This window comes from Pteropus medius, unplaced genomic scaffold, assembly GCF_902729225.1.
Source record: "Pteropus medius unplaced genomic scaffold, Ma_sr-lr_union100, whole genome shotgun sequence".
Taxonomy (NCBI): domain Eukaryota; kingdom Metazoa; phylum Chordata; class Mammalia; order Chiroptera; family Pteropodidae; genus Pteropus; species Pteropus medius.
The window spans coordinates 10,384,147-10,407,528 of NW_024350927.1; the positions used below are offsets into that span (position 1 = coordinate 10,384,147).

Consider the following 23,382-nt stretch of genomic DNA (forward strand, 5'->3'; position numbering starts at 1 on the left):
AGGGGGTCCAAGGACAGACCCCTCCAAACCTGCTGGTGCTCGGGCCTGAGGAGCTGAATGTTCAGGAGAAACTGGGCTTGCTTTAATCGTCTTCAGGGGGACAAAAATATAGGCCTTGAAATGTGCAATTGGGGCTCTTGGGGTGGGGGGCGGAGGAAGAGGGAGAAGCAATAACACCCAGGGGGCCTGGCCGAAGGTGACAGGACGTGACAAGCAGCAGGGAGACCCGGGGGGACACAGCAAGCGCAGCCCTTACCCGCCCTGCAACGGCCGAGGGCAGACGCTTAGGTGTCCACCAGTCAGACGGCCTAATTGGAGTCACATCGCAGAAGAGCAGATGCCTTTCTTCAGCAGAAGAAATCATGTAATTTGGGTTTATAGAAACGGGGTGTTTGTATCTAGGGGGATTTTTCGGAGAGATCCCATCGAGACCAAGGAGGCTGGGCTGGCCAGCGCTTGTGCAGAGGTGCCAGCGGCTGTGCTGGCCAGTCCTTCTGGACGAGGCCACGGCCAGCTCTCCCTGGTGGGTGACTTTCCAGCCCGCACACGTGTGTAAGTGGCCTCAGCACATGCCAGGCTGGGTCTCAGTCCCTCCACCTCGCGTGGACTTGAGAAGGAGGGCTTTGACGGGGGTCCGTGAGCTGGTGGCGCCCTCGGGGGCCTCCCCGCCGCGGGTCTCCGGGGCGAAGCCGGACCCCCTGGTGCCGGTGGCCTGCGCCGTGGGGACGCAGCTGCTCAGAGAGGTCCTGCCGGCGTGGAGCCAGCACCGGGGACGCGACTCACGCAGACGGGGCCGACCCGCGTCCGCTCGGATTTACACTTTTTTAAGGGCAACGTGGCGATTTTCCTCTCTTGTTGGGACACTATTACTCTTTTTTCTTCCAAATAATAAAAGAAATAAATAGAACACTTGCCTTAAATGCAATTGAAACTCAAATTTAACAAAACACATGATTGTCTGGAATACGGGCAGCAGAGACAGCAGGGTTGGTGGGGGGGGTGCGTGGGATCCGTGGGGGAGACACGGGGTGTGGGATTCATCGGGGACGGGTATTTGGGATTTGTGAGGGGACATGGGGGAATCTGGGGTTCATGGGAGATCGGGGTGTTTGGGATTCATCGGGGCACAGGGTATTTAGGATTCGTGGGGGGACACGGGGGAATTGGGGGTTTGTGGGGGAACGCGGGGGTATTTGGCACATTAAAAATCGGCCCACTGCCTGGTTATCAAACACACAACACACAGCCTTATTCCACGGGTTTGGTCCTTCACTAGATACTTATATTAACATTATTTCTTCACAATAAGAATGTCTAATGCCAAAAATACTGTTAAGGAAGAAATAAAATAAGAAAAGAAACGAATTAGAAAAAATTACAAGTTATATACAGATTAAGGTGAATTCCATCGGGAAAGGCTTATTGTCTGAAGTTGGCCCCTCGGGGAATAATTTAAAGCCCGTGGCGTGGAGAGGCGGGCGGTCCGGCGGGGGCTGTGCCGTCTCTGCTCTTCGCGGCAGGTCTCCGGCCCCCAGGTCCAGTCCGCTCAGGAGCCGGCCCACCGGCCGAGGGCCCCGGCGGAGCGCGGGGCTGGCGGCTCGTCCCGGACCTTAGGGCTCAGGCACCCGCGAGCTCGGGCACGAGCTCCCTTCCCCGCGTCCGTCCGTCCGCCGGGGTGGCCGCGGGCTCTGCTCGTGAAGAAGACAAGGGGGTGCCGCACAGAGGTGGCCGAGCACAGACCCGGGGGAGGCTCGCGAGTGCCCGGCCCACCTCTGCCCTGGAGCCCGGGGCCACCACTCCCACCTTCCCCACATAACTGGGGGGTCTTGGGAGGGGCCACTTGGGGGCCACAGGCATGAAGCCCCCGTCACACAATGACAGGCCCAGCTCCTGGTGCCAGCCTTAGGCCAGCCCAGGACGCCATGCGTGAGGACGCCTCGTGCTGTCTGAGACGGCTCCCCGCGGGAGTGGGCCCCGCGCCCTCGGCCCCGTGTCGGGGGCCCCCAGAATCACCTGGGCTTTACAAACGCGGTCGGGGTAGAAAATCTCTCCATCATCTACAGTATAAAGAACTCGCCCAGTGCACTGCAGGCAGGCTTGGGTGCGCACACAGGCCGAGATTTCAACGCGATGCAAAATTACTTTTAAAAAACAATTTGCAAGTCGTTTTTCAACTTTCTTTTTAAAAAATACTGTCTATTTTTAAAACCACGTGCTTAAATAGACTCTGTCTTCGATAAGGTTACCAAAAGAGTTTCTCTCGTAGTCTTCGTTATAAAAATCGTTTGGGCAGTCCCCTCTTGAGGGCGCCCACGTCTGCCCGCTCCTTTCTGTGCCCAGAAGGGGTCCGCGGCTTCAGGCTGGGATCAGGCTCCGTCCTCGCCCGCCGCCGGCTCCACGAGGCGCAGCGGCTCCCACGAGCCCCACCCTGCAGCGCGGCTCTCCGGACGGGTCTCCGGCGACCCCCAGGACGGCTTCGGGGAAGTCCGGCTTCTGAGTTTCCATGGGAAAAGTTGAACCGTGGTGGGGGGACAGATGCTGTGGTCAGACGCGGGTGGCCGGGGGGTCCCCTGGCCCCGGGCCGCGCCCGCTCCTCCAGGCCCGTGCCTCCGTCTTCCACAGCTTGGGGTTTCTGTCGGGACGTGGGGGCCCAAGGCCGCCTCGCGTGGACGCCGACCCCAGGCCCCTGCTGGGCCGGTCAGAGGTGGTTGACGGGGTCAAAGGCTCCGGACTCAGGTGTGGCTCCCGTGACGTTCAGCCAAGCATCCAGGGGACTCTGGGAGGGGGCGTCCTCCGAGAGGGCCAGCATCACTGCATACGCCTGGCGGGGAGACACGGCACATGGGACGGGCAGGTGAGCGGGGTGCGTGGGGTCCTGCCGATCCCAGGCCAGCTCTGTCCTCGCCCCTTTCCGGCCCCCCGCTGCCCTCCGGCCGGGCTCAGATCCACACAGGAGGGGAGGGCAAAGGTGTGGGGGGCTGGACCAGAGAGGCGGCCCCCCGCCCTCCCCGCCTGGGAGAGGAAGATGGGGCGTGAGCGGGCGGCCAGGACACGTGGCCCACACAGGGGCTCCCTTGGCTTCCTAGGGGTGTCCCCCTACAGTCACCCCCCTTCTCTGTGCCTGGTGGCCAGTAAGCACTCAGGGTAAGCGTGCGCATGGAGCTGCTGGTGGTGGTCGCTAAGACCCCGCCCACAAGACGCGGTCCCCGTCTGCGGGCGCCTGTGGGGGCCACTGTGGTGACCGCGCAGAGCTCCTTCAGGGACGCGGACGTGCAGTGTTTCGGAGCCGAGCACAGATGTGCTTCCTGGGCAGAGTGTGGCTCAGACTGTCCCCAGGGCGTCCTTCTGCCACAAGCCACAGAGAACTGGGGACGGGACCTGGGGGCCGGGGGGCCGGGGGGAAAGCCCTGCCGTCACCCCGCCTGAGTTAACGCTCTGGACAGAATTAGTAGCATGACAAAGACAGACACTCAGACGGCTTTTGCCGAGGCTCGGGATGGGCCGCGGAGAGCTGACCTGACCCCACACTCTCCAGGCCGGCGAGGACCAGGAGGTCGGGGCCCACGGCCACCTCCTCTAAAGAACAGACCAGATGAGAGGCACCTGGGGCCTCGCTGACCCCATCACACCCCAGCATGGAGTCGGTGTCCACCTGACGGCAGCTGCCGGGGAGGAAGCCTGGGCTACGAGTCACCCTCGCAGGGTCCCAGGGGGAGGCCATGGCGGCCTCACCGGCTGGAAACCTGCTTGCCACGCCTCGCTCGGGTCACAAGACAGCAACCCCGTGTCTCGCTTGCATCTGCTCTCAACCGCCCACTGCCCAGCGCCTGCTTGCAGGGACGCGGTGGTCATTCGAGCATCTCTCTAGCCGATGCAACGGGCACGGGAGGGTCGATGGGTCCTGGGCCACACGAGAGGCAAGGCCGTCCCTGGTGGGGGAGACACAGCCGTGCCTGCCGACCAGCCTGGGGGAGGAGGGGGGGCGGGCTCTGGGGGCACCTACCTGGTTCTTAGCCTGCCTGTACAAGGTCTGTTTTAAAGCCTCAGAGTCTAGGGCGGTACTAAGCACGTCTTTAGCTTCAAATGCTTCCTCGGCTGCTCTGCGGAGGTCCAGCCCCTTCCCAAAAGTCGGCATTGGCTCCAAAGCTAACAGACCGTCTGGCCGCTCCTCAATACACCTGCACCAATGACCGGGGAGAGGGGCCTGCTGTTAGCCGGTCTGGCCTCCGGCCACCTCTCTGATGCCCCACGGCCAGCTCTGTGCCTGCATGCACGCCACGGTGTCTCTGCGAGCCACATGCACAAGGAGACGGACACACGGACACATGGACACCTGGACAGAAGCCACACGGATGCAGGAGACGGAGAGCCACAGAGAGGGTGAGTACGTGCACGTGTGTTGCAAGCAGCAGGCGGGGCACCCAGGTCTCTGGGGATGAGGACAAACAGGGATGCCTCGGTTCCTGAGACTCTGGGCGGCTGTGGAGGGGCCTGGGTTGCTGGGTCCCAGGACCTGGGGGCAGGAAGCTCTTGGAAAGCTGGCGGCATGCCCGATGCTGAAAGGAGCAAGCAGGCAGGACGCGGGGGGTGGCTCCGGCCAGGGCAGCGTCCCTGAGTGCGGTGAGCAGCGGGCACCGCAGCGCCCACGGGGCTGGACGGCACTCCCTGAGCTGACAGGCAGTGTGCGGCTTGGGGCCGGGACCAGCCCCCTCTGTGCCTTGCCCCAGACCCTGTCTCGGGTCTCAGTAAGTGTGTGTGTGTGTGTGCATGTACACATATGTGCGTGTCGCGTGCATGTGTGTTGTGTGCTTGTGTGCGTGTGGTGCTACGTGTGTTGTGTGCATGTGCGTTGTGTTGTGTGCATGTGTGTGCATAGCACGTGCATGTGTGCACGTGTGTGTGCACGTGCGTGTGGTGCGCACACGTGTGCTGTGTGCACGTGTGCGTGATATGTGCATGTGTTGCGTGCATGTGCGTGGTGCGTGCACGTGTGTGGGGGTGGGGTGAGCGCGCTGCACCCTGGCCCCTGCACCAGGCCCGGCCTTGCCCTGTGGTAGGACCACCTGCGGGAGGATGGTGACCCAGCCAGGATGGCGGGTTCTCTGCTGGTGTGAGGGTGAGTCACTGCGTGATGCTCGGGTCCCCCCCACGCTGGCCCACTGGACCGGCACCCACCTCCGGGTGTGGTCAAAGCCCACGGCCAGGGAGGCGGGTGGCTCCTCATCCTCCTCGTCCTCGTAGGTGCCCCGGGGCTCGGGCGTGGGGGACACAGCGTCCACGTCGTCCTGGGACTTCCCCGCCAGGCTGTCCTCGTCCTCCTCCAGATCCTCCTCCTCCTCCTCCGCGTCCTCCGGCTTCCCGCCGGCCAGGCCTGGACCCTGCGGGGTGCCGTCCAGGTCCTGGGCTTCCGGCCTGAAATGGCAGGGGAGCGAGTTGGCCACCCGCCCCCGAAGGCCAGTGACTCTGGCCGGCTCTTCCCCCATGGCCTCCCCCGCCTCCCACTCCCTCTGAAGACGGCCTGGCTTGTGCTCACGGACACCGTAGAGCCGTGGCCCTGGCTGCGTCTCTGTGCGGGAAAGTCTGCCCACTGAGTGGGTGGCAGGTGACGGTGGGGGCCACGTCCGAGGCGCCTGCTATGCCAGAGTGGACACTAGGAGTGTGGGGCTCTGGGCAAGGGTGCATGCTGAGGAGGGGCCGCGGCCAGCCTGGTGCCGGGCCGGGCACTGCCCAGGGATGCCCTCAGGGGGCTCTGTGGGGGAAGCCGACCCAGCCCCAATGGATACCCCTCCTCCTGCCAGCGTCAAGGGCACAGGACGTGTGATGCCCTCTGCTGATGGAGGGTCTGGACCGGTTCCACAGACGGGGTGCTGGGCCAGGACGAGGCCCCTGGAGTCAGTTTGGCCCAGCCAGACTTTCCCACTCTGGGTCCCTGTCACTATGGGAGGAAGCATGCTGGGCATGGGCGAGTCCAGGACAAGTGGGCTGAGCCTAAGGGCCACCTGGGCAGGTGTCCAACACGTAGGCGAGGCACATGTCTGGACCTGGTCTCCGTGCCTGCAGGCCTGGGGCTCCTGGGCCCCTCACGGCTCATGGCAGCCAACCCGCTGCCGGGGAGACCCCGTCCTGCCCTCGGCGCTGGGCAGGGGCTGGCGTCCCCTCCTGTCATTGCCGGCCCAGACGCGGACCGTGCAGACCGGACCGTGCGGAGGGCCTGGCGACCCCGCCCACCTTTGCTTCCTGTCTTTCCGTGAGAAAGGGACCAGAGCTGACACCGAGCTGCCTTCGGGTGGGCCGCACCGGACCGTTTCCCTCGTCCCTGGTGTCCCGTGCCGGGCACTGGGTGCACGCCCGTCACCACCAGCAGTGAGCGCTCTGGAGCCAGGCACGGTGGGCTGGGACCGGTCTCCACCCCCGGCTCTCAGTGGGGGGACCTTGGTGGGGCCTTGGCGCCTCGGAGCCCGTGCCTCTCGGTGACGTGAGCCCACCCCACGCTGGCGACTGGGGAGCAGAGCAGGGGCCCAGGGCGGGGCACGCGGACTGTGCCGCGTGCAGCCATGTGTCCCGCATAGAGCACCGTGCGGCTCTGCACAGAGGTCCCCACGCTGAAGACAGGGCCGTGCTCTGCCTCCGTCCCCACCTGCCGCCGGCCACATTGGTGAGAGGCCTGTGTGAGGGACGAGCGCTCAGCGGGGTCTGGCAGGTGTGGGCTGTACACAGAGGGGACCCCGGGACGAACCGCCAGGCTTCCGTGCAGCCTGCCAGGCTGCTGAGGGTCCTGGGGGCGAAGTCACATGGCCCACGACTGGGGCTTCAGCCACAAGAAGCTTCTCCCCCAGCTCTGGGGCCGGGGGTCGGGGGTCGGGGGTCCAGACGTCCCTCCAAGGCCGTGCGGGACAATCCGCCCAGGCCTCCCCGCTGTTCCTGGGCTTGTGGACGCGTCACCCGTCCCTGCTTCGTCCTCACGTGGCGCCCTCCCCGTGTGGCATCTGTGTCCAAACTTCCGCAGTCGTATGGGGTCAGGGCCACCGGCTCCAGTGTGACCTCGTCTTCCCAAACGATATCGCATTGAGAGGTCCTGGGGGCCAGGACTCCAACATGTAAATTTGAGGGACACAATTCAGCCCACGGATTTAAGGGGCGATGAGGCCAGGGAGCCTGGGGGGCCCCAAGTACTCCCTGAAGTTGGGGGAAGGGAACGGGCTCCAAATGAGAACCGGACCACGATACTGGGGCCTGGATGGGACAGCCGGGGACCTGCCACTTCACGCAGACGAGCTGACACGTGTCAGGGGGACCACGGCTCCCACTTTCGCAGTGGCGTGGGGTGCCTGCTCCTGGGCGAGGCTTCAGCAGGACAGGCTGTCCGCAGGCCTGGGTTGGTGGCTGGCTCTGCCCGGCTTCCTGCGGGACTTGGGGCCGTGTCCTGTGTCTGGGCCTCGCCTTCCCCCGGGGGCCACGGGAAGCCCAGATTGAAGATCGTGGCGGAGATGAAGGGACAGGACAGTGCTGCCCCTCTGTCCGGCGCATCACGTGCAGTGTCTTCCTCGGGGCGAGGGTCCGGCCTGCCGCTGAGCTGGGGGCCCAGAGGCCTTTCCGGTGCTCCTGGGCCTACCCCGTGGGCAGCCCCAGCTCGAGGGGACGCCCTTGAGGCGTCCTTGTCGGTTCTTCGGCTGGCTTTGCCCTGGGTGAGGGCCCATCTTCACAGCCAGGACGCGCCTTGTTGCCCGGGGCGGGGCTGCCACAGGGACAAGGCGTCTGTGACTTTCTCTGAAGGTGGCGGTCAGGCCGTCTGAACCGCGGACGGCTCTTAGGCAGGGCTGTAGCTGCTGTCTTCCCGGTGCCTCGCCCTGCACCCTGGGTGAGCTAACAACAAGCAGGACACAGCCGGCCCTAGAGGGCAGACTCCCGGGGGACCGTCCTGCCTCGCTGGAGGTGGACAGGAGGGCCCTGGACCCTGGGGGCTGCAGAGCGCAGCCCACCTGCGCCAGCGTTAGGGCTGGACCTCTGGGCCTGGCTGTGCGGCCAGAGCGAGGCACCCCCTTCTCTAGGCCTCAGTTTCCTCTCTGCAGAGCTAGGGGTTTGCATGCCTGAGGCCCCTCGGAGCGTCTCTGGTTCTTTGACAGCTTGTCCGGCAGCAGATTTCACCCAAGGAGAACCTTGGGTCTGATGAGTCAGTCACTCGAGGGCGGGGGGCAGAGTAAGGGCTGCAAGCCAAACCCTGTGATCGAGTGCAGAACGCGCTCCTCGTTCCCGAGTCCACGTTCTGCCATTTCCTGCTGCTGCTGTGCGTGTGTGCGCGCGCATGTGTGTGTGCATGTGGGCATGTGCACGTGTGTGCATGCATGCACGTATGCAAGTGTGTGCATGCACATATGTGCGTGCATGCATGCATGTGCGTGTGTGCATGAGCGTGTGTGCATGCATGTGTGCCTGTGCATATGAGCGTGTATGCATGCATGTGCGCATGGTGTGCGTGTGTGCACGAGCGTATGTGCATGTCGTGTATGCGCCATGTGTGCATGTTATTATTGATGCATGTCGTGCTGCGTGCCACTATATGCATATGGCGTGTGTGTGCATGCGTAATGGCATGATTATTGATGATGATGATACCTGCGGCGTGTATATGTATACATGTGTATTATTATTGTCTTGGCGGCGTTGATATTTCACTACATGCATGTGTGCATGTGTGCATGTGTAATGTCGCGCCTTGCGTGTGCCCTGTGCATGGCGTGTGTGTGCATGCATGTCGCGCATGGTGTATGTGTGTGCCTGGCGTATGGCTGTACATGTGCATGTGCGCACATGTGTGCGAGCATGTGCACGTGTGTGTGTGTGCATGTGCATATGAGCGTGTGTGTGCATGCATGTGTGCATGCGTGTGTGTGTGTGTGTTTGGAGGGGAAGCCTCTCGCTTGGAGACCCTTAGTGCCCAGGGTTAAACTGAAGTGCTCTCAGCCCCAGAGGCTGGGAGGTGCTGGCGAGGAGCCCTCACCAGGCCAGCCCCCAGCTGCACGTCTGTGAATGTCGAGGCCAAGCCATACCAGCTGCCAGTCGGGCCGTGTGCTGGGTGCTGCTCTAGGTGCCAGGTTGCATTGGCACCCTCTCCAGATGAAGAAGCTGAGGCAGGAATGGGGGCTCCCTGCTGAAGTCCCCCCGTTCCCCCGTGGCAGAGCCTGTGGGCCTCACCCTCTGCCTGAGCTCCCAGCCCCCATCCAGAGGGGGTCCCAGGGGGGCTGGTGCTGGCGTGGGGCCCCTCCCCGCTCAGGCGCTAGGACGAGCTTCTCACCGTTTGTCTGTTCGCGCCGACACTTGGTTCATCTCACTATTTGCGATAAAGTTTCTGATTTCAGAGAAATAGGAGTCTTCCTTCTCGTCCAAAAGTGCGTGGGTGTCCGACTCCGAGGTGGGGGAGGAGGCGCTGGTCCCCAGGTGGTTGGTGAGGACTCCAGAGTGCTGGCTCACTGTAGGGACGCAAGCAGCAGAGGGCGCACCTCAGCCGACCCTCCACATGTCTCTCCCACGCCCCCCCCCCTTACATCCTCCCTCCCCCGCTCCTGACCCCAGCCCTCACGCACGGGGCCCACCTGGCGCGTGCTCGTGCTCGTGCTTCTTGAGGTGCCTGTCCAGGTTGGTCTGCTGCCCGAAGCACCGGTTGCACAGGTGGCACTTGAAGGGCTTCTCCTTGTTGTGGATGTTGCGGACGTGCCGCTGGAGGTTGGAGGAGATGCTGAAGGAGCGGTCGCAGTACTTGCACCTGGAAGGCACGCGCCTCAGAGGAGCGCCCGGCCCCGCCCCCGGCACCTCCCCCAGTCCCAGTGCAGCCCCGCCCCAGGCCTCGCGGGGCCTGTGTCCGGGCGGCGTCCGGAGGCCGCCGGGTCACGGCGAGGCTGTGCTCGAAGCAGCTCGGCTTAGAGAAGCAGGGATGCTCCCCTCCAACCCCTGGGAGGAGGGTCACGTTGGGATGTGCCCTGAGGTGGCAGAGGGGACAGGGGAGGGGGGAGTGCAAGCCCCTGGTGTGCAGCGCCGGCAACCCCCCTCTGTGGTCCAGTCCCCCAGCTGGACGCCCCTGCCCGGCAGGCCCGCGTGGAGGGCGTTGTGCCCCCGGCAGCCACAAGGGGGCAGCATCGCACCGCGGGAGAAGCCGCCCCCGCCTCTCCCGCAGAGAACCCGGCCTGGCGCGGACCCAGGAGAGCCGGGTCTTAGTGGGTTCTTTTCAGGTCCCATCTCGGCTTTCCACTCCATTAAGTTGCGTCGTGGGCCCCCCGCCCCAAGAGGCTGTTTAGTGTCCTTAGCACTCCTGAAGGTGGGGGCATCCCCAGCCCTGCCTCGTCTACATGGACCGCAGGTGACCGCACTGTCCCATGGAGGTGGAGGGCAGCTACCTGCGTGTGACCCTCTATGGTCATCCCCATCTGCCAGGATATTCTGACATCTGACTTCATCTGAACGACGAGCTTTATGGCCGGCAAACGGCCACGATGAACACTCTGAGACGCCTGGAATGTGACCGGGGTCCCCCTAGGTGCGGGGAAGGGTCATTCTCCCCGTTTACAGAGGGGGGACGAAGAGCCAGGGCCTACTGACACATAACGCCGAGAAGCGAGATAACCCAGCCAGAAGCAGAGAGCGAGTGGGGGCCGGGAGGGGGCTGTCAGGACGGGACCAGTGTGTGCGCACGTGTGTTAGCGTGTTAGCGTGTGCACACCTGTGGTGCACGCGCATCCATGCACGCACCCGTGCCCCGGCCCTCGGCACTCCACAGACACCCCACCGGGGCCTCAGGCGCATGAGCCCTCGGCAGGTGGGGTCCACGCTGGCGTTTTTCCAGCTTCTGCATGCGGTGAGCAGAACCCTGGCTGGCCGGGTCTCGGGAGACAGTCCGCCCGGCCAGTCTCAGTGGGGCTCACGCCGGAGAGTCACGCTCATCCAGCAGGACGTGGCTGGCCGGCGCTGGGACCTGTCCTAAGTGTGGCAGCCTGGCACTCCCACAGGAGGGCCCACCCCACCCCGACTAGGGCTGGTGGCCGCACTCCTATGCAGCATAGTGGTCACGTGGATGCAGACGGCCTGAGGACACTGGGGTCAGGCCAGCAGGGGCTGTGGAAAAGTGACCTCCATGACACTGCTGCCCAGCACGCGAGGCACTTGTGCCTGACGTTTGACACCCAGACCCTGGCCCTGCGCAGGGAGTCTGATGGACCACAACACTGCCCGGGTCTCGACCGCAGGGACCCTTAGCCGCCCCGCCCGGCCCCGGAGATGAGCCTGCCCCATGAGAGGCGGCAGCTCTGTGCAGCCCTGTCCTGGGAAGCTCAGACTCCGAGTCTCTGCCCCTTGGCCTTCGGGACAAAACTCCGAGAGTTGATGACACACACGACGGCCGGGGGCTGGTCAGAAAGGACCCCCAAGGCTCCATGGCATGATTCCGGGGCTTCATTCGCTCAGTTCCAGAAGCTTCCAAAACCTGCCCAGCCCTCCCCCACAGCAGTGGGCGGGAGCCCCGGTGGCCTGTGCTGGGCTTCTGAACGACCCTCAGCCCCTGGCCTGTGCGACGCTGCTCCTCCTGAGCTGGCTGAGCCACCTCCGCGCCCCGGGGACACCAGGCTTTGGTCACGGCCTGTCTTCCGGCAGCGTCGTGACCTTTAGTGGCCCTGACTTGGACCCGCCATGGGAAGCCCACAGGGGAGGCGCCACTGTGTCGTCTTTCTCTGCCTGCTCGGTGGGGGAGTCAGGCCCGGGTGGGCGGCGATGCTCGGGGACCCACTGCCCCGGGCCCCCGCCCCCCGCCACAGCGGTCTGGGAAAGAGGCCTTTACACCCCAGGCCCTCCCCCCAGACACACCCCCGGTGGGCCAGGCTCCCACACTACAGCCTGCTCTTCGGGCGGTCACTCAGGAAGGGCCAAGGGCAAGGCCACGCTGGCCCCCTGCGCCCTGCCTGCCCGCGGGCCCCCCGGGCCGAGCTGTGCTCGCTGCCCAGCCCCCTCTTCTCGTGTCTTTGGACGGTGGGGCCCTTCGCGAGCCCCCACAGCGGCTGAGCCCTGAGCGGCCAGGACGGGACCCTGCGTGAGAGGCGGGCTGGGCAGGGCTCTGTGAGATGCTGACCCCCACCGCGTGGGGCCCGGGAGGGCTGGAGGCCGTGCCTTCAGCTGGGTCCTGGATGTGGCCCTCCCTGGTGGCCCAGACTGCGCAGTTCGTTTGAAATTTAGGGGAGCAGTGAGCCCGGAGTTCTGCAGGAGCCTGGGAACTGAGTTGTAAAAGAAGCTGACAGGGGCGGGTGAAACTTGCGCGGCTCTGTGTGAGACGGCACCGCTGGGCTCTGACAGGCGGGGACACAGGCGGGGCGGCCACGGCGGGCGGTGCGGCTGAGGGCCTGGGGGGGCCCCATTGTGACTGCCTGTGTCTGCTGCCACCCCAGGAATGCCATGGTAGGCACAGCACAAGGCAGGGGAACAGAAGCTCCCTGGGGCCCAGCGGGGCCCCAGCAGCCATCTCTGGGAGAAACGCTCTGGGGAATTGTAAAGGTGGGGGAGGGAAGGACGGAAACCCAGCCCCCGAAACAAAACCCACAAAGGGGCCGGGGCAGGGCTGCCTGTAGGCCCCGAGGGAGCCGGTCATGGAGCCTGGCTCCGGCTGTCGCTAATGCAGATGCAGGATGGGAGGTAGGGAGGGGACCGACTGGGAACAGAGGGCGAGCGTCCTCAGGCGGGAATCCCGGTGCCCCGAGCAGCCCGCAGGCCAGCCTGCGAAGCTTGCATCCGGGCCGTGACTCCAGGCCCTGCTGGGTGACACCCTGGAGGGCCCCCCAAGCCCCGTGGCCAGGCTGGACGGAGAGAGCCGCCCCCCACATTTCTCATCCAATTTTTACCCTTCTCCAGCCCGGTCTCCACCCGCCCCGCCCCCTCCGGAGCTTTAGGGGGAGTCACAGCCCTGCCCCGTCCTCCAGCTTCACTCAGAGATCTCTGCCAGAGCGGCCATCGCCGAGGACACGGGTCAGGCCAGGCAGGGGGTCTGACCTTCTCTCCAGGAAACGCATCAGCCACACTAAAAGGTCATTTTCACCCACATCCGGGCTTTGAAACACTTTCTGGGTGATGTTAGCCGACCTGGGGTGAGTACCCTAAAGAGAGCTTGTCCCAGTGCCGTCTGGTTCGATTACCTGCCACTCCGGGCGGCCTGTGAAAAGCCTGGCCCGCGAGGGGGGCGTCAGCGGGCCTCTGGTGCGTGCACCGGGGCACATGTGGCCGCTGGCCCGGCCGAGCTCACGCGGCGGGCGGTGGGCGGGTGGCTGCAATCAGCCTCCCAGGCCGGGGCCCTCTGGCGGGGCCTGTGCCCGGGTGGAAGTGCGAACTCGCCTCTCCTCCAGCTTAAGTCCTGCCAGTGATCAAAGCAGCTGAGGACCCCCCATGACGTCACAGGAAAGTCATACCCTCAGACTCCCCATCACAGGGCTGCCTCGAGCCAGACAAAGTCAGGATTTGCAACACAGATGTTCAAAGCAGTTGCCGGCTTGCAAGCTGAACCTCGCAGACCGGCGAGAGCTAAAGGAATTGATGCTGATCGGTTCTGCTGTAAGCTCGGCCTCACGCCCAGCCCTGCCCGAAAGTCGGCCCTGGTTGCAGAGGAAGCACACGGGCGGGGGGCAGAGCCGCTCGAGCTTTCTGTTGCCAGCCTTTGTTAGGTTGTGACGCAGTTTTTGGAGGGGTGTGTGTGGTGGGGTGGCCTGTGTGTCAGGGGGTGCTGGGGCGCTGACCGGACAACCAGCCGGGACAGGACGTGGCCCTGTGGTGGCCGGGGACATCTGTTACGCCTCCAGTGCGGCATGGAGCCACGTCACCCACGGGCGCCCTTGCGGGCTCCCTCCCCAAGGATGAGTCTCCAGGGCCAGTGGGCGACTCCAAGCTCAGTGTGGCCACATGTAGGCGCCGCATGCGGCCAGCTTTAAACTTCACCAAACTCCTCATCCCCGTGGCAGCTGCTCCCCAGACACCCCCAGGGGACGTCTCGGCATCTGAACCGGCAGGAGCAGCATCAGCTGGGCTCTCACTAAAATGCCGACTCCCGGGGGTCCTTCCCCGGGGAGGGAGTCCCCAGAAGCCAGGTGTCACCCTCGGCCCTTCTTGTGCCCGACCAAGGCCCCAGGGATGGAGGGAGCAGGACCCGCTTCTCCTGGGGCCAGGGCGGTAAGCTAGTGTGGCCGTGAGCTTGGACCCCAGGCACTTCGGGGGCATCAGAAATGCGGATATGCTCCCACACCCATCACACACATCTCCCCCCACCCCCAGTGTGCTGTGTGGCCGCCTCTGCCCAAGCACTGAGGGGCGAGGTGGGGAGCAGACACACGGCTTCTGTCCAGGGCGGTCAAGGGGACTCCAGCAAACCCTTCAGGACACCCCAGCCTGGCTGGGACCCGCATCTGCAGAGCTCCTTTCCCTGCCTTAGGCACCCGCCGTGGTCCACTGCACGGGATGACATCAGCTGGGGCCGGGGCTGGTGCAACAGACCAGCCCTGGGCCCCTGGCTTCTAGCTGATCCCGCTCGGAGCCCCTGCCCCAGCTGACACCCCAGCGGCGGGAGGGAGAGCTGCCCCGGGCACAGGCCCCTGCGGGCGGGCGGGAGCCTGCGGGAGCCCGTCAGGCAACTCCTGCCTCATCTCTGCAACATGTCAGGGCGCAGGGCGGCCGTGGGGCCAGGAGGGAGAGCCCTGGGGAGGGGCGGGGAGCCGCGCCTGGTGCCCACCCGCTGCCCTCACCGTCCCACCCGCTGCCCACGCCGGGCGGGCTCGCACCTGTACGGCTGCTCCCCGGTGTGCGTCCTCAGGTGTCTCGTGAGGTTTGCAGATCGAGGGAAGATCTTCCCACAGTACCTGGAGTGGCGGGCGAGGGGAACGGCAGGCGGAGTCAGACTCAGCGCCCAGGTGCTTTACTGGCCCAGCCTGCCCCCCACCCCTGACCGGGTCCGAGTCCCCAGCTCCCACACCTGGGGCAGGTGGCCCAGCTGCACATCACGGATTTCAACCTGTCGCAGCCCCAGGGCCCAGTTGAGCTTAACAGAGACTCCACGTGTGCCCCCGGGCACATGGACCGGCTGGCTCTGGCCCCCTCGGGCTGCGCCCCCTCCCTGAGCAGCATCTCAGCCCTGCGGCCCAGGGTGCTGAGCTGGCTCGGACCAGCTTGGACAGGGGGCCGCTGGGATGGCCCCCCTCCCCGATGCTGGGCTTTCGGTCCCCTCCGGGAGCTGGGATTAAACATTGACCGGCACGGCTCGGTTGCCGCCGGCTGGCGTTTTCTCGAGCTTCCAGGAACACAGCGTGGTAGGGGAGGGGGTCCGCCCCGCACATGCGTATTTGCAGGTAACGGGCCATTGCTACGGGGCAGGAAGCTGTGACTGAGGTCTTTCCTGGAAGTCCTGGTTCACAGGCCACCTGGCCAGGGCCACCCTGCAGCCCAGGGACTCGCTGCGTCTCACCTGCATGTGTACCGCTCCTTGCCCTTCCTGAGGATGGGGTCCGAGAGCGTTGGGGGCGGGGACCGGAAGTTGAAGGGGTGGTGGGGGAGGGGCTGCAGGGAGCCGCCAGCGTCCGCCTTCAAGGCCGCGAAGCTCTCCAGCTTCTCCGTCATGGTCTCAATGGCTGACACCTGTGGGCACGAGAGCAGGAAAGGCTGGGGGACTCCCCGGAGCTGCTACCTCCCCTGAAGAGCGTGGGCCCACGCCATGGGCCTCTGAGGGTCCTCGGTGACAGAGCATGTCAGTGCGCCAGCCCAGGACAAGGCCGGTGGGCCCTCAGGCTGTCATTGGAAACAGCCGTCTCATTTTCTTGGCCGTGGAGCTGAACTCCTCCACTTCCTGTGGCCAGTCCTGCCCTCGTCCTTCCACGGAACCCCCATGACAGTCCAGGGTCCAGGCCGTGGCAGCTGGAACCAGCCCTCAGCAGCCAGCCAGCCTGTCTGCCCGGCCTGGTGGGACACAGTGATGCAGGCTGCCTATAATGGGATTATACAAACCCTTATTTTGAAACGAGCCATCAGCATCCTGATAGTTTGACCCGTGTCCAGCACCCATGGATGACTAGTTTGGGTTAAAGACAGAATAATACTAATTTTTTTTTTTTTTAATGCCCGTGGCACCCCGCATTGCTAGGTAGTCTCCCATCCAAGTACTAACCAGGCTCGACCCTGCTTAGCTTCCGAGATCGGCCAAGATCGGGCACGTTCAGGGTGGCATGGCCGTAGACTCTAAATTGTCTTTTGAGTTTTGACAAATTAAGACAGCTACCTGAATCCCAGGTTAAACAGGGATCACGGGCCTGAGGCGCCACCACCACCACCTAGTGGCCGCAGGCCATGACTGCAGGGGAAGGCCCAGAAAGAAATCCGCAGCCTGAGACTGGACCCCACCAACCACGTGCCAGGGGGTGCTCCGGGAGTGCCCCCGGGGTGCTCCGGGGGGTGCTCCAGGGCCACACGGTACCAGACTCCAGGAGGACACAGGAGCTACCTCCCTGCTCCGTGGAGGTGCCAAGGCTTGCTCAGGGAGAAGGGGCTGTGGCACTGGTCATCTCTGCCTGTTAGGCAGAGTTGTGCTCAGAATCTGACTGTGCCTGTCCCCTGAGGCTTGGGGACATGAGAGAGGAGGAGGCCGACGAAGCTGCAAAGGCCTCGGCAGCACTTCCCTGTGCTCCTGCCCTGGATGGAGGTGGGTGGCCCGGTGAGCCCGGCCTTGTGGGAGGCCGGGCAGGGCAGGGCGAACAGGAAGCTTTCCTTACGGCCAGGGCCCTTCGGGGCATAAGCTGGGAACAACTGCCTGGTTACAACAGAAACACCCAGAAAGGGCTTGATGGATAGAAAATGGTGTCCGCCCATCAGGGCCCAGGCCTCGCTGTGACCCAGGGCTGTGACCCCATGGGGCAGGCCTGGTCGCCCATCAGACGCAGGATGCTTCCTGCCCTAGGCTGCCCTCCCTGTCCCACTGAGGGACAGGTGGAAACTGTCCCCTCCACAGCCTGGATGGACCTGGAGCACAGACTGCTGCCTACCTGTCTGTGGTCTTGGTTTTAGCCACAGCCTTGGAGGGGTCTGGAACTCTCCACCACCCGACTCCCCAAAACCGCCAGAGGGGGTGAGGGCTGCCTGCCACCTAGCCAGGGCCCTGGCAGTGTCCCGCCTGGCACGTGACCAGCATAGGCTGACGTCTTTCATGGCAGCGAGCCCACACTTTGTAGGAGCCATCAGTTATCCGGCCCCAGTGATGGCCTGACCTCAGGCCATTTAATCAGGTGACTTATTGGTCATCTCCCATCACCCCCTCTCCCCACCAGGCTCTGGGCCCACAGGGCAGGCAGTGGGGGTGGCGGGGCCCAGGGGGAGGGGACAGGAGAGACAATGGGTGGCCGGTCCCCCTGCCGGGCCTCCCTTCCTCAGTCCTGGGTGGGTCTCCCAGAGGCCTCCCCAGGTCCGGCCTGCCCAGCCTGCTCTGCCCGATCCGGGCCGGCTCTGTCACAAACACAAACACAGGATGTGCCTGGCTGGCTTGTCGGCTCTTTCCAGCCCATCCCGAGGAAAATCGGGGGAAGTTATTAAGCAAACTCCACGGCCCCAGTGAAACAATGGGGGGCACTAAGTTTAGCTGTGAGCCAGGCAGGGTGAGGGCTTCACAGGCTGGGGTGTTTGTCCCAGCCCGAGAGAGAGAACAATGCCCTGTCTGCCTGCCTGGAGGCGGGGTTCAGGCCCATCCCGCGCGGTTTGGGCCCCTGGACCCTCCGGGTGTGGGCAGGAGGCCTGTGGCTTTGGGGGGCCAACGAGCAGAGAATCCCAGAGCTTCTGCCGGGCTCTGCTGCTCAGCCCAGCTGCTGCCACGGCTCTGTGCCCACCCCCTTGGGAGAATGTGGCCGGAAGGGCAGACAGCAGTGCCTGCAGGCTTGGCGGGGTCGGAGGCCACTGCCCAGCCTTGGGGTTTCTTTCCCACACCCCAGCTCTAGTCGGGCAGACGGCTTCACCACACTCTAGCCGGGGAGGAGGGCTCTGGCTGCCCCCCCCGCCTGGGACCCTCCGGCCCGGACGCCGGTCCCTCCTCTTTGCTCCTGCCCCTCGTTTCCCGCTCGGCCCCCTGCACGCAGGCCGGTCCTGTCCTGGCCTTGGCACCGAAGCTCCCTCCAGGCCCGCACAGCCCAGAGAGGCCGCCCGCGCCCACGCCTCCCGGCCGTGCCGACCTCCCCCACACTTGGAATTCTGGGGTTCACTCCTTCACTCTGCCCGCTGCCCCACTGAAGCTCATCCCCTTGCTACATCCCGAGCTGAGGTTCGGGGATCCCCCTGTGGGCCGGGGTCCTTGGTGGCCTCCGAGAGACACAGGGTGCTGCTGAGAACCAGCCTCCCTGTTCGCTTGTCCCCCTGGCCTCACGGTGACTGGGGGTCCGTGGGGCGAGAGCTCTGGGCACGTGGCAGGCGGGGAAGTGGTGCCTGCTCGGCGCGCCCGGCCCGGCCCGGCCCGTCTCACCTGGGGGTGGTAGAGCAGTGGGGACGGCCGCAGGTACCTCTCCTTCAGGACGCCCACGGGGCCCGGCACCTTCCGCTTCTCCACCCTGCTGGACAGCAACACAGAGGGTTACGTACCCCGCCGGGCGGCCCGCCGGCTCCCACCCCGTCGGTCGCCAGGTGGGGGCCTCACTTCCGGGCCGTCACATCACCAAGCGGGGACGCCCGTGACCCGCGTGTGCCGCCCCACTAGCCTGCGTGAGCCTCCTGGCTGCGGCCTGCCCAGCGCTCGTGCGGCCCCTCGTAAGCCCCTGTCACCGGCGCCGGGCCCGGCCGTGTCTCCCTCCTGTCCCCCTGGCACCCAGCCGCGGGCACCCGTGTGTGCGTAGACGCCCAGTGCCGGAGCCTGGACTCTCTTCCGAAGCACCAGCCTCTGCCACGTGGCCTGTCAGCCCCGTGAGGGCTCAGCCCTGCCGGGGCCCCCGGCTGACCACAGCAGGACGTGGTGCACAGTGCACGCCGCCCCCACCACCCACTTCCCTGCCCTCCCGGCCCTGGGCATGGGTGCTCTGCCCTCGGTAAACGCGAGTGACCAGTGGGTTCCGTCCCAGGGAAGTGACCGGGGCCTCCTCGCCCAGCCAGGTGGCCTCTACCCCTAAACTTGTGAAGGCTGCTAGCGATAACAATTCTAGAATGTTCCCCAGATTCTGGTGACAGCTCCATTCACCACGGAGCCGGTGGAGGAGGCGGCCGGGGCCGTGTCCCGCGATCTCTCCTCACCGTTTCCCCATCTCAGTTTCCCCTGCGGGGCTGAGATGTACTCTCGGCTCTGGGGACTCCCGCCACCTCGCCACACGCAGACGCAGCCCCCTGAGCAAACCCGGACCAGTCGCTCCTGTGCCGCTCGCACGAGGGCACGCTCACGTCACTTGTAAATGTGACGCAGCCCCCCAGGGGGCCGGCCGGGGCGCTGGCCGGAGCAGGACGGGGATGGCCAGCAGGAGAGGAGGCCGGTGCGGGACCACACAGCCACTCCGGGGACCCCAGAGGCAGGTGCATCTTGCGGGCGAGCCCACGAGACCCAGGGCTGGGTCCAGGAGGGAGGGGGGCGAGTGACGGGCTCTGGGGAGGCCCCCCCGGCGGGGAACGAGGCCCCGGGCGTGGCTTGGCGGGTGTGTGGGAACAGAGTCTCGCTCTGCAGGGCTTGGCGGAGGCCGAGGCTGGACCTGTGCTGCCCAGCGCTGCAGGTGGTGCCACGTGCAGGGCAGGGGACACGCATGGGGGAGGGGCGCGGTTTGTCTCCACCCCTTCCCCTGCCGCACGGTGGCCCCACAGGCTGGGGGAGGGTGGGGACGCACGTGGGCGCTGGCGGGCACAGCAGGACGCTCGCCCGCCTGCCCGTCGCTGGCGCCTCTGCCGCCATATCTCCCACGCGCACCTTCAGCAGGGCTGACTGCACCTGCACACCCCGCCGGGCCCTGGCTGGCCCCTCGGGGAACAGCAGGCTCCCGGGCCGCTCTCCCGCCAGGCGCGGTCCGCGCCACCGGGGCCTGCTCGGCTGCACCCCCAGGCTCCCTCCCAAGCCCGCACATGCTCACAGCCCTCTCCTCAGGGTTCAGCCTGCCCAGCACCCCAGCACACGTGCGGCGGGGGGCGGACCCCTCCCACCTAGCAACCCACCTGATCAAAGCCTGCCCGGGAACTGCGGGCGACAGAGACGGCCCTTCGCTGGGAGGACTAGCAAAGTAAACGGATACTAGTTTTTGCAAACCCTCCTTCTCTCTCTCTCCGCTCCGAGAACCAGGGGTTCCCTCTCGGAGGCTCCCCACTGAATTCCCGGGGCCACCAGAGACCCCGGCTCAGGCTCTGAGGAGCAGCTCAAGGGAACAGAGACCTTGGGAGCAGAGAAAGGGGTGTGGGTCTGAGTTCTGCGGGGGACAGAGTTGGTCCAGAGCAGACAGCTGGAGAGAGCGGAAGGGGCTCAAGGCAGGGCGGCGGGCACCCCAGTGGCCATCAGCGAAGGGGAGCCGCGTGTATCAGAAGACTTGGCCCAGGCCCCAGCCAGGGACCCGCCCCGGGGAGGGGCCGAGCCAGCGTGTGCTGAGGCACAGACCCCTGAGCGCAGGCACCCCCTGAAGCCAGCAAAGCAGAGGGGCAGGCCTCGGGGGGGACCAGGAGCATCACCTCCCACACACGCACACAGAGCCGCCCAGCAGCCCACCTGGGGGGCAGGTGGGGACAGGACATGTTAATACCTGTAGATGGGGTCCATGAAGAAGGCGGATGGCTTGGCGTAGTGCAGGGGGGGCTGCGGCAGCTGTGCCGGGCACGCCGGGGGCACCCCCTCGCCGGCCCCCAGTCTGCGCTCACCGTAGACGTGGTTCTTGCGGGGCTCCCGGCCCCCGCCGTTCTGGCTGGCCCGGGTGCGGCTGCCGATGCTCAGGTCCAGCGGCTGCTCCTCGCCGGACGCCGGGGCCGGCGCGGCCTTGGGCACGGGCAGCGTGGGCTTTGCCTCTTTGGGTTTGGTGGTGAGGTCGCAGGGGGACTCGGCGCTGGGGCCGCCCACCTTGAGCGTGTCCCGGGGCGACCTGGGCTCAGCCTTGACCAGCAGGCTGTGGGCGAGGCCGCGGTCCGTGAAGGGGTACAGGGAGTGGGGGAAGCTGGGCAGGAACTGGAAGGGGAAGGCCGCGTGGTAGGGCAGCGCGCCCAGCTTCTTCTCCGGCACGCCCGCGAAGCCGGGGCCGAAGTACCGCTCAGCGATGGAGGCGATGGCCTTGATGGAGTCGCCCGCCGCGCCCGCGGCCGTCAGCAGCTGCTCGTCGGGCGGTGGGAAGAAGGAGTGGTGGGCGTAGAAGACGGGCACCTCGCCCACGCCGCCGGGGGCCCCCGGGGCCGCCGGGCCCCCCCCGAACTCGGGCTTGCCCTCGGCCGCCTTGCTCTTGTCCTTGGCCTTGTCGCGGTCGCTGTCCACGTCGCTGTCCAGGTCCGAGCCCGAGCCCGTGGTCGTGTCCAGGTCGGTCCCGGTCGTGGTGTTGATGTCCTCGAAGTCGCTGCCGTCCGACAGGTCGCTGCCCCGCGCCTTGAGCTTCTCGGCGTACGCATCCTCCAGGCGGCTGTCGAACTTGTCCTCGGCCCCTGCAGCCGCCGTGGCGCCCTGGCCGCTGCTGGCCACGGCGGAGACGAGGGGCAGGGCCGGGTTCCCCAGGGGGCTGGGCAGCTTGGCGTCCTGCGCGTGGTTCAGCGGGCTCTTGAGCAGCGGCGTGGGAGGTAGCAGAGGTGGCCGGGGGTACAGGGACGGAGGGAAGATGCCCGGGAAGCCGGGGGTGAGCGTGGGGAGGGCCGGCGGGGCCGCGCAGAAGGGCAGGCCCCCCGGGTGCGGCCTGGAGGGGAAGTACTCGTTGAAGCCCAGGCCGGCGTGGTTGAGGCTGGGGGGCGGCTTGGCCTTGTCCATCGCGGGCCCGGCGGGCAGAGGCAGCCCCGGGGAGAAGATGCTGCTGGGTGTGTAATGGTTCTTGCCCTCGCAGAAGCGCCGGTGCTTGTTGAGGGAGGAGGTCGTGCTGAACATCTGCCCACAGTCCTTGCACTTGATCTGCGTGCGGCAGTCGGCGTGCATCCGCTTGTGGCGGCAGAGGTTGGAGAACTGCGTGTAGGACTTGTGGCAGACCTCGCCTGAAACGTCAGCGGAAAGCAAACACGAACGCCGTATGAAATTACGGGAAACCCTGGGCGGGGGCACGGCGCGGGCGCTTCCGCCCCGGTCATCGGGACAGCCTGTGCTCGCGTGGCACGCGCACGTGCGCACACGCGTGTTGCTATGTGTGTGGGTGTCTGCATGCGTGCATCCAGGTGTGTGTGAGCACATGTGCATGCACGTGTGTATGTGTGCTTGCTGTGTTACACACATCTGCATGCTGTGCATATCGTGTGTGTGCACGCACGGCTGTGTACATGTGCCTGCACAAGAGTGCACGTGCATGTCGCTATGTGTGGGGGTGTGTCTGCATGTGTGTGTTTAGGTATGTGTGCTCGTGTGAGCACAGATGCATGTACATGTCTAGATGTGCTCGCAGACGTGTACACATGTTCGCATGTGTAGGCAGGCGTGTTACGCATGTGTGCATATACGCACATGCACACGTATGGCTGTGTGTGCCTGCATGTGAGTGCACACATATGTCACTGTGCGCGGTTGTGTCTGCATGTGCATGTTCAGATGTGCGTGTGTGAGCGCATGTGTAAGTACATGTGTATATGTGCTTGCAGGTGTGCACATGCATTGCCACGGGATGGGCACAGTTTGCATGTGTGTACACAGGTGTGCCACACATGTGCATGCCGTGCATGCGCACATGTGTGCACACATGGCCATGTGCGTGTGCCTGCATGCATGAGTGCACACACATGTACATGCACATGTGCATCTCGCCGCCCGGTGACCGGCACGAATTGGCAAAGCCCCTCGGTGTCTCCTCTGGGGTCCCGGGCTGGCTCGGACAGATCCTTCTCACTGGGAGATGGGGCGCGGCCGCAGCTTGTGCCTTCCTCCCTGTGAGCGTCTGTCATGTGGGGCCAGGGACCCCAAAACCGCTCAGGGTGGCCCCGTCCCGCAGGCGGTCACGTCTGTGGTTGCGGCACCTTGCCCCAAACCCCCACCGCGCCTCTGTCCGTCAGCGATGCTGCTCCGGCACAGTGACCGGAAGCCCCGCCCCCCCAGCTCAGGTCTCCGCTTTCTAAAGTGCAAGATGTTCCCCTGCTCCCCCTGCCCCTTTTCTGTCCCTGGCTCTGCTTTCTGCCCCCAGGAAAGGGAGGCCTCAGGGGGAACGGCCCACTGAGGGGTTCTGAGTCAGGGCCTCTGGGGCCCTGGCAAGGCGCGACCATCGTTTGGGGGTGGCCTGCAGGTAGGGG

At 65.4% G+C, this 23,382-nt stretch overlaps 1 protein-coding gene across 9 annotated transcripts in view; it reads right to left on the minus strand.

Moving 5' to 3' along the window:
• Nucleotides 1-1,257: 1,257 nt before the first annotated feature.
• Nucleotides 1,258-23,382, minus strand: part of PRDM16 (PR/SET domain 16) — a 293,758-nt gene continuing 271,633 nt past the window's right edge. For 2 of the 9 annotated variants that reach the window (XM_039842410.1, XM_039842403.1), the window contains 9 exons: nucleotides 20,733-22,155; nucleotides 18,500-18,587; nucleotides 15,473-15,642; nucleotides 14,793-14,870; nucleotides 9,582-9,760; nucleotides 9,293-9,467; nucleotides 5,176-5,412; nucleotides 4,004-4,178; nucleotides 1,258-2,821 (listed from right to left, as the gene is read on the minus strand). In XM_039842410.1, coding sequence (XP_039698344.1) covers nucleotides 2,699-2,821; nucleotides 4,004-4,178; nucleotides 5,176-5,412; nucleotides 9,293-9,467; nucleotides 9,582-9,760; nucleotides 14,793-14,870; nucleotides 15,473-15,642; nucleotides 18,500-18,587; nucleotides 20,733-22,155 — 2,648 coding nt within the window. In that variant the 3' untranslated portion in view covers nucleotides 1,258-2,698. The remainder of the gene's footprint in view (nucleotides 2,822-4,003; nucleotides 4,179-5,175; nucleotides 5,413-9,292; nucleotides 9,468-9,581; nucleotides 9,761-14,792; nucleotides 14,871-15,472; nucleotides 15,643-18,499; nucleotides 18,588-20,732; nucleotides 22,156-23,382) is intronic. The other 7 variants (XM_039842412.1, XM_039842409.1, XM_039842408.1 and 4 more) reach the window with 7 other exon arrangements.